This window comes from Vigna unguiculata, chromosome 10 (genome assembly GCF_004118075.2).
Source record: "Vigna unguiculata cultivar IT97K-499-35 chromosome 10, ASM411807v1, whole genome shotgun sequence".
Taxonomy (NCBI): Eukaryota; Viridiplantae; Streptophyta; class Magnoliopsida; order Fabales; family Fabaceae; genus Vigna; species Vigna unguiculata.
The window spans coordinates 3,342,271-3,352,543 of NC_040288.1; the positions used below are offsets into that span (position 1 = coordinate 3,342,271).

The following is a 10,273-nucleotide window of genomic DNA, read 5'->3' on the forward strand; positions in this document are numbered from 1 at the left end:
GTGTTATTGGACTGTTGCACGAGAGAATAGTGGTGAGCACTGGTTTTCTCGCCCAAGCGAGCATGTCTCGCCTAGGCGAGATCAACAGAGGCTCACCCAAGCTACTTCACGCAAGTAGTCGCTCAAGCGACCCACGTTCTTTCTGAACGAGCGAACATCTTGCCCAAACGAGAGGGTTCTCGCCTAAGCGAGATCCCGCGTGAGGTTATTGTTCCCCCTTTTTGAGCCCTCGCCTAGGCGAAGGGGACTCGCCTGAGCGAGAGTCTCTCGCCTGAGCGAGAGTCTCTCGCCTGAGTGAGACCCTTCAGCCTGAGCGAGGAGTTGGGCGAGGGCAGTGTGGTGTTTGGTTGTTTCTTATTCTTGGATGGTTGGCACTTGCTTGGATGTAATTGTTATGGTAAAATATGTGATGAACAATTATGTATGAGTGATGTGATTCGTGGATGGTGAATGATGGGTTTGGTATGAATTTAACATGTAAATTAAATGAGATGATTGGTATCAAAGAGGCATGGCATTGATATGAAATACAAAGGATAAGTTGGTATGGATTCAATATTTGGATATGAATGAGGATTGGTTGAAAAAGGTTGGCATGAGGTTATGTGTATGATAAATATTACCTGATTGATTGAGCATGATTGGTCCGTGTCAGTGCGTAATTCCATGGCCCCTATTAGTGGGTGTCCATGGTGGTGCCCCATTTATATAATTTGGTAAGGATTCAAGGTAAGGATGCATCCTGACACTCTAAGGAGTCAGTTAGTCTCACTTAGAGCGGACTGACTCTTGTGGTGAGAGTAGCAAGAGGCCTGAAACTCATTAAGGGCTAACCTTATGTGTGGGGGATTGAATCATTGTAACACTTGTAACACATAGCTCGGGGGTGAGCAGGGTAATCCACCACAAGTGCAAGCATCCACTGAATCTGACCAGATTATATGTATCCGGATAAGTCGAGTCGAGTCTTAGTGTATTGATTTGGAAGGTCATAACATGCTTGGGTGATGTATGCATATCGAACTGTGGAAGTATATCTGATTGTATGATAAAATCTCTTTGGCTCTAGCTTACCTTTTGCTTGTTTGATTTCCTTGTATGTTGTTCTTCTACCTTTGCGATGATCATCAATTTATTGATGGGAGCAAATCCGAGAGGTACTCGTGTTCAACAGGAGAGAGATGATTCCGCTGCATAGTCTATCTGGGCTGAAGTTCTTTTATTTGGACTTTTCTTTTAGGTTCACGGTCCATGTTCTGTTTTAGCTTTTGGTGTATTATCAACTACTGTTGTTTTACCTTTGTACCTGTTTGGCATCGTTGTGTGCCTTTTATGTTCGAACTTCCTTGGATAATTGTAAGGAGTAAGGTTTAAACTCCTAGGCCGCATTTCTATATTATTCAATGTGATACTTCCTTTAATTATATTTATTAATTAAATGGGGTGTTACATATGCACAATTATATATTTTTTATTTTGTATAATAAAACAATAAAGTAACGAGTAATGAAATATTATAAAAATTAAATAATATTTTTGTAAATATTATTATTAAACTAATAATACTTTTGTAAATATTATTATTAAAGTAATGAATAAATCTAAGTGATATAATAAGAATTTTAGTTTTAAATATAATAAATAAAATTGATATTATAATATAATGTATTTAATTGATTTTATGAAATAATTATAATAGTCTGTGATCCGTGTGTATACTCACAATTTTTTTTTTGTTTTTTTTTTCAAACTTTTTTAGTATAATAATATAATTGTTATTATATTTATTTAAACATTAAAAATACTAATTATAATATTAAAATAAATTATAAATTATAAAATTTTTAGAAGATTAAAAATTTATTTAACAAAAATATTTAGTATAATAATATTTTTTATAATTAAAAAAAACATTTATAATAATAACATCACTATGAATAATAATAATAATAATAATTATTATTATTATTATTATTATAATAATAATAATAATAATAATAATAAATAATAGTGATACCAATAATAACAAACTAATAATAATAATAATAATAATAATAATAATGTTTATGCTATACATATCAATGTTAATGCTAATACTACTAAGACTAATGTTAACTATAATAATCTATAATTATACATCAACAAATAAATAAATAAAAAAATAAAAAGGACAAGTAATTGAAATATAATAATGTAATAAATAAAAGTAAGATGTGTCTAGCTATAATAATAATAGTAATAATAATAATAATAATAATAATAATAATAATAATAATAATACAACTACATATATAAGAGATACACATTTTTTGTGTCCTTTTTTGTTTTTACAATTTTATCCTCTTAATTATTATTTTTTAAATTTAAGTAATTATTCATAATAAAAAATTATTTGTCAGTTTTATCATTTTACTAATTTTAGTAACTATTTATTTAATTCAAATAATTATACAAATATAGAGATAAAATAAATAACAAAACAAATAAAAGTGCAAGTAATTGAGATACGATCCCCGTAGTAAATTAAAGTAAAATATGTGTCTAACTATAATAATAATAATAATAATATCACTATAATAATAAGATTTAATGATAAAATAAAAATAATAATAACAATAATAATACCACTATAATAATCACATTTCTTATTTTTTTAATTTTACATTTAACAACTATTTTAAAAATTAATTATATATTTGTTATTGATCTTAACTTAAATTTATACTTAAATTTCTTAAAAATTAAAAAAATGCGAACATACAGGTGTTGTCACACCCGTGTGTTCGCTAGTATCACACAATCATAATAATAATAATAATAATAATAATAATAACAACAAAAACAACAACAACAACAATAACATTAATAATAATAATAATAATAATAATAATAATAATAATAATAATAATAATACAACTACATATAAGAAGAGATAAACATATTTGGTGTCTTTTTTTATTTTTTAATTTTATCCTCTTAATTATTATATTTTAAATTTAAGTAATTATTTATAATAAAAAAATATTTTTCAGTTTTATTATTTTACTAAGTTTAGTAATTATTTGTTTTTTGAATTAAGATAATTGTGCAAAGATAAATGAACAACATAATAAATAAAAAGATAAATAATTGAAACATGAACTGTGTGTTCACACTTTTTAATTTTCATAAAAATTTGAACAAAAATCAATAACAAATAGATAATTGTTAAAATTAAAAAAATAAAATATGTATAGAAAATAAGTTTTTAAGATAATTATTAAAGAGAAAATAAAATTTTAGAATAACGGTAAAAGATAAACTATATATATGAAATAATCAATTTTTAAAATAATAATTAAAAATAAAAGTAAAATAATAAAATGTGAACATAAAAGAGTATATTCTTATTATATATTATTATAAATAATTATAATCTTAATAATAATAATATAATAATAATAATAATAATAAAATAATTATAATTAATAATAATAATAATGTATAGTTTATATAATAATGATCATAATAATTATAAATTGATAACAATAATGATAATAATATTAGATAAATAAAAATTAAATGGAATGGATAAATGCGATCAACAATATTTGAAATTTTATGAATATTTTAATTTAAATTTATATTTTAATATTTATAAATTTCTAAATAATTTTAAAATTTAAAATTATTTTTAATATAATCTTATTATATTAAAATTTAATAATGAGTTACATAAAATTAAAATTTATTATAATAATAATTATTACAAATTTACTATATTTGTGATATTTATTTAAAATAAATAATTATTTTATATTAAAATATTTCTTAAAAATTTGATCACATTAATTAAATATTCAAATAAAAATTTTAAATATTTTGAATTGAAATTTATTTTATTAAAGTTGAACGTGAATATTCTTTGTAATACTTTTTAATAAATTTTAAATTTTAAATATACGTTTAATTTTTATTTTGAGTACCAAATTATTATTGTTTTTAAATTAAATTCTTAAGCAAATATTTATTGCTATTTTTTCATAATACTTTTATTACATAAAAAATACATATATATATATATATATATATATATATATATATAATTTTATTATTTTTATGAATAAAAAATAGAGAAATAATTCCATTTGGTATATATAATTTCCAAACAATACACCAACAATATATATTTCCAAACTCTGTTTAATTTTTGAAATGAATTACAATACTAAATAACTTTTTCTTATTAGAAAGCAAACTCACATGTTTATGAAATTATTATATTTGGATAACATTAAATTGAATAACAAGTTTTTTTTTTTTTTTTTTTTTTTTACATATTAGACGTTACAATAGCAGAGTACAGAGCAATCAAATAGTTTCAATATATACATCAAGTAAATTGAATAATATATCAAATTAATTATAATATATATGTAAAAGAATTTTTATATATCAGAATTGTTAAAGAAGCTCTTCTCCATAAACTTACCTAATCAGGTTCTTATTAGACTTTCTCTGTCAAATTTTAACTTAATACAGTTATTCAGTTAGGAATATTAGAATGAAGAAAAATTTGAAATATCTTTGTTCGGCTTATTATCTAAAAAATAACATTTCAAATGATGTTGTTTTTAATTTGTGTTTTACTCAAAAGTTGTTTTTATCCAAAAGCGAAAGTTTAAATTTTCATAATTAAGATAAGAAGTTTCAAAACTATGAAAATACCATAATTATTTGATTTGATGAATAATTAAAATTTGAAAGAAAATTTCTTTAACATTTTTAAAACTTAAAATTTCTATAAAATTCTATTAAATATTTTCAAAAATATGTTTGATCAATCGAACATATTTTAATTATTTAAGGGCAATAATTTCGCGCCTGTAAATAGTTGTCTTTACCAAATTTACCAAATGCAACACAAGAAAAATAATTAGACTTTGAGATTTTATTTTAATATAAATCACAAGTTAAATAACATAATTATCACAAGTCTAAAATAATTCTTTTTAAATTTAATAATTTACTCTTAAATTATTATTATTTTTTGTAATTTAAATTAATTTAACCAATTATCATATAACCCTACTAAATTATGTATCAATACAGATCAGATTGATTTCTAAACTGTTATTTCATCCCAACATACAACAATACACTAATTGCAAATAAAATGAAAAGGATAAAGTAGTTTTTCATCTCTTATTATTGAGATAACATTTCTTCTCTTCACATATGTGAGAAAAATCATCTATTCATGAAACTCACATAAACCACTTTCACTTGCATAAACTACTATCGCTTGAAACCACTTTCATCTTCTACTTTTATTTTCTTTTAAGGTTAAGTATATTTTTAAGATTTTACACTTACATGCAAAATTAAAATTTATCATTTTTTCAAATTTTAATATATTTTAATTTTTAATTTAGAAATATGAATATATATATATATATATATATATATATATATATATATATATATATATATATATATATAAAATTCTTTTAATTTAATGACATTAATTTTGGTTGAGTTTGGTAAACAATATTTTAGAATAACATTTGAATTAAGGATTAAATATGTTTTTGGTCCCTCAAGTTTCAATCAATTTTAAAATTAATTCATCTTCAAAATTTTATATCCATTTAGTCATTCATCTTTAGAAATGTGTGGATTTAGTCTTCTTACCAAATTTAATAAGTTTATTTGACATTTTAAACACATTTTACGATAATATTTGATAATATTTGAGTTAACATTGAAACGAAAATATGTCAAACGGGATAAACAATTCAAATACTATTATGAAATGTGCTTGAAACGTTAGATAAACTTAACAAAATTTGATTAAAATGACTAAATTCACACATTTTAAAAGATGAAGGACTAAATTGGTCAAAATTTTCAAAGAAAGACTAATTCCAAATTTCACTGAAAATTGAGGAACCAAAAACATATTTAACCCTTGAATTAAAACGAAACAAACATTTCAAAACGTCAATCATAAAACATATTTAACACATAAAAAAAAATTATATAATTAAATTAAAAACAATTATATTCATTCATTTAAAAAAAATATATCAAAAGTTAAAAATCCGACAGAAATTAAAAATATTCTTAATCCTTCTTTAATTATGAGATACAAAAAACAGTCTTAAACATATCATAAGTGTTTATTTAAGAATTTATGGAAAGAAGTTAATGGTTGAAGGAGGCATGAACATAGAAGCTAGTACTCTTTGGAAATCTTAGAACATTCAATTATAAATTTGCCTTCCTTGAACTTCTGTCTTGCCTCAGAAGCTTGAAGGTACTTCCAACCTAATTCCTCACCACACTTGCTGCAGAAGATGCCAGCAATGGTGTACACACCAGTTATCAGATTTGTCTCTTGCTTTTGCCCAAACACAATGTTCCTTGCATGAGAGAACATAAATGCTTGCCCTGTTTTTGCCTGAATACCCAAAGGGATCAACCACTTGCTATTCAATTTTCAAATATGGCCTAATACTTAGGTTCAACTTTTCAACCCTCAAACATTATCATATTTCTTCATACATGCTCTCAGGAAAGTAAAACTGTTCTTTTTTTTTTTCATCAAGTAAATTAATTTTTGTATTAATCATCTTATTGTATTATGAACCCTAAACCTATCTACTTTCATCTTCTTTTCTCTCTGGGTGTGGACTAGCACTATAGTCTCCACATACATTTTCCTCTTTTTATTAAAAAAAAAGTAAATTAATAAAAAAATTCATATTTAATGTAATTTACTGTTTGGGGGTAGTCTCCTAAAAGAAAAACCCTTCTGGGCAGTAAAACTTTTATCTCAAAACACCAAAATTGTTAAACTGATATGCACAAAAAGTGTATTTTTTTTTTCCTTTTGAAGGTAACCATTGATACCCTATTAATGAAAGCATATATACAGGCTTTTTTGTAAAAAGGGATCATTTTGACCAAGAATTTGTAAAAAAGAGTCGTTTGAATTTTTTTTTGCAAAATAGGATCAAGTCGTCGTGGTGGAGGACGACATTAAAGGTGAAGTCGTCCTCCACCGTACCGGTTTCTTTTTTTTTTTTTTTTTCCAAAAAGCGAAACCGTGCTCTCAGAAGCCGGTTTCTATATATTTTAAAAGTGAAGTTGTCCTTGGGCATGACGACTTCACTTTTTGATTTTTTTTTTTTTTACACATTCAGCTTTATATATATATATATATATATATATATATATATATATATTTTCTTTTTTTTTAATTATATATTATTTAGTTTTTGTTAAATATTTATTTAAGTAAAAATATGAAAAATAGTTTTAAAAAAATTCTAAAATACTTAATCGTTAAACCTTAATACAAAATTAAGAAGATAAAATGATACAAATTAAAAAAATATTAAAAAATCCTTCGATAATTATATTTGAATATTTAATTTGTTAATGTTTATTTTATTTGTGGTTTAGTTAGTCTACTAACTATCAAGTATCATTTAATAAAATACTAAATTTATAAAATCAAACGAAGAAGTAGAGAACGTTTTGACCAAATCAGAAGAAACTGGCGAAAAAATCGCCATTGAGGATGTCACTTTATTTCTCTACTGTAAACAAATATTTAAAAAAAAAACTAAATAATATATAATTAAAATATATATATATATATATATATATATATATATATATATATATATAAAGCTGAATGTGTAAAAAGAAAAAAAATAAAAAAAAAACCGACTTCTGAGAGCACGGTTTCGCTTTTTGAAAAAAAAAAAAGAAACCGACACGATGAAGGACGACTTCACCTTTAATGTCGTCCTCAACCACGACCACTTTATCCTATTTTGCAAAAAAAAATTTAACTGACCCATTTTTACAAATTTTTTGTCAAATTGACCCCTTTTTACAAAAAAGTCCATATATACATATACGGTTTATGTTCTCCAAAAAAAGTTTGATTCTTTTTTGAAGTATAGAAATCAGTCAATAGTTATACAAAAAGTGAAGAATCTCTTAGTTTTTATCTGAAATCTAAGTTCAACTTGCATATGAGGCTCATCCTAATTGGTATGCAGAAAGAATGAGGAAAAGATGAGAAAGAAAAACAGAACTACTCTGTGGTTTTGGGAAAGAAAAAAAAGAAAGAGAAAAAATCTTAGTTTTGGTGCTTTTTCATCTACAAACAATCATGTGGCAGATCCAAAGACAGAAACAAAGTGATGAAGAAAAAAGTAAAAGGTAAAAAAGTGAGTTTGATGAACAATATTACCATATAGTTTTTGGAAAGAAGTTCATCACGATAAGCAATAGGAGTTTGGCAGTTTCTGCACTTGTAAGCAGGTGGACCCATTGAAGTGAATCAAATGAAGAAGATGAAGTTGTGAGTTTTGTTGAACACAACCAATGGGTTTATATAGGAAGAGAGAAGAGGCGTGGATTACCATTATTGTGACGTGGTCAACACAGTGTTTGGACCAAAGGATATGAATATCTGAATCGCCTGCACAGCACCATAACGCGCTTTCACGCACCCAACAAATCATAATCGTCGAAATATTTCATCACATCACTTTTTTTTTTTTTTAAATATATTTTTGTCTAGCATTTGAATTTTAAAACTTTAAATTAATTTAGTTATTTATCTTTCGAAATACATGAATTTAATTTTTTTAATCAAATTTTGTTAGGTTTATTTGATGTTTCATACATATTTCAGGACTATATTTGAGTTGTTTATACTGTTTGACACATTTTTTTAATGTTAAATCAAATATATTACGAAACGCGCTTAAAATCAAATAAACTTAATAAAATTTGATTAAAATGACTAAATTCACATATTTTAAAAGATAAAAGACTAAATTTGTCAAATATTTTGAAATTGACTAATTCTAAAATTCGGTAAAAGTTAATGAATTAAAAATATATTTAACCCTTTATCTAAATATATATTTTTTAATAATTATGACCAAAATAACTGTACTCGTTTGAATTATTTTGAATTATGACCAAAATATCTATTTATTCTAATTTTTCGATGCATGACTTTAAGTTAATATTTTAGTAAAATTGATGAAATAATTTCTACAAATTAATTTAATCTTTTTTTATTTTTTAATTTTACTAGACTTTATCCAAATAAAAAGAAAACATATTTTCAGTAATTAGATTCAAAACACTAATCTGAACCGTGCGATCTTCATCGTGTGGTTACAAAGCAGCGAAAGCGAACACATGTGGTTTCTAATTGCACTGCATCCCTTCCCACCTTGTGCGCACTTGATAGAGACAACGTTAGGTACCACGAAAGATCACTCAAACATTATTATCTACCAACTTTAACTTCTTTCGGTTTTAATGTTATCACTTTATATATTCATTCATTTAACTAATTCTCTATTTTCTTTTCTATTTTCCAAATTAATGACAAAAAAGGTGTTATTTTCTTTCTTTACTACCCTATACATAATACATACAATAAAAAGGACAAACTATTCATCGACTTACATATAAATTCTTTATGAATATGTAATATTTAATATAAAGATACATATTTAACATTCTATTAGAGATTTAACGAACCAGTAAAACATGTAAAATTTATTCTTTTATTATTGAAAAATATACGGGAAATATGATAATAGAATTCGTAAAATTTTGATGATAAATTTGTAAAATATTAATAATAATTAAGTAATAAAATGTAAAACAATTACTTTTGATTTATCAACCCATGCCTGAATATCGGTGAACAATTTCCTATTACTTTTGTAACCCGTTGACTATAAATTCTAGCAAATTAAATTATGAAATGAATTCTCAAGTTAAATGTTGGGCTGTAGTATTAAACAAACACTCTCTACGATGATAATTTCAAACTTACAATTAGAAGATAACAATTATCAAACTTACCACTTTTATTTATGAATGTATTTTTTTTTTCAGTTATTATCATAATTATTCGTTTACAAATATAGTTTTTTCAGTTAGTTTAGTTAAACAATATATTATTAAAATATATTAAATATATTAAAATAATATTTATGTTTAAATTAGAATGCTTTTGCTATCATGAGTTGAAATAACAATAAATACGTTATTATGGTCTTTGGAATTGATTTCCACGAATTACTTTGCGTGGTGGACAAGTAAGGTGAGTAATGTACAAGCACGTTTAAGGTCTTTTCAATTTTATTGGCTAAATCTATGATAGAATGATCGGTTGAAATCATAGTTGATAAATAAGTCTACTTAATAAATTAAAAGTGTAATAAAATATGGTTGAATGTTA

At 24.0% G+C, this 10,273-nt stretch overlaps 1 protein-coding gene across 1 annotated transcript; it reads right to left on the minus strand.

Moving 5' to 3' along the window:
- Positions 1–6,088: 6,088 nt before the first annotated feature.
- Positions 6,089–8,392, minus strand: LOC114165927 (protein yippee-like At4g27740). The gene is made up of 2 exons (XM_028050552.1): positions 8,252–8,392; positions 6,089–6,442 (listed from the first exon to the last, which is right to left on the minus strand). The coding sequence occupies exons 1-2, from the start codon at positions 8,330–8,332 to the stop codon at positions 6,218–6,220; spliced, it is 306 nt and encodes a 101-aa protein (XP_027906353.1). The 5' UTR covers positions 8,333–8,392; the 3' UTR covers positions 6,089–6,217.
- Positions 8,393–10,273: the final 1,881 nt, after the last annotated feature.

Excerpts from the sequence above, each read along its gene's own strand:
- LOC114165927 (XM_028050552.1), bottom strand. The coding sequence starts at position 8,332 with ATGGGTCCACCTGCTTACAAGTGCAGAAACTGCCAAACTCCTATTGCT. Across the intron at positions 6,443-8,251 it reads TTCTTTCCAAAAACTATATG|GCAAAAACAGGGCAAGCATT; the intron begins GTAATATTGTTC and ends TTGGGTATTCAG.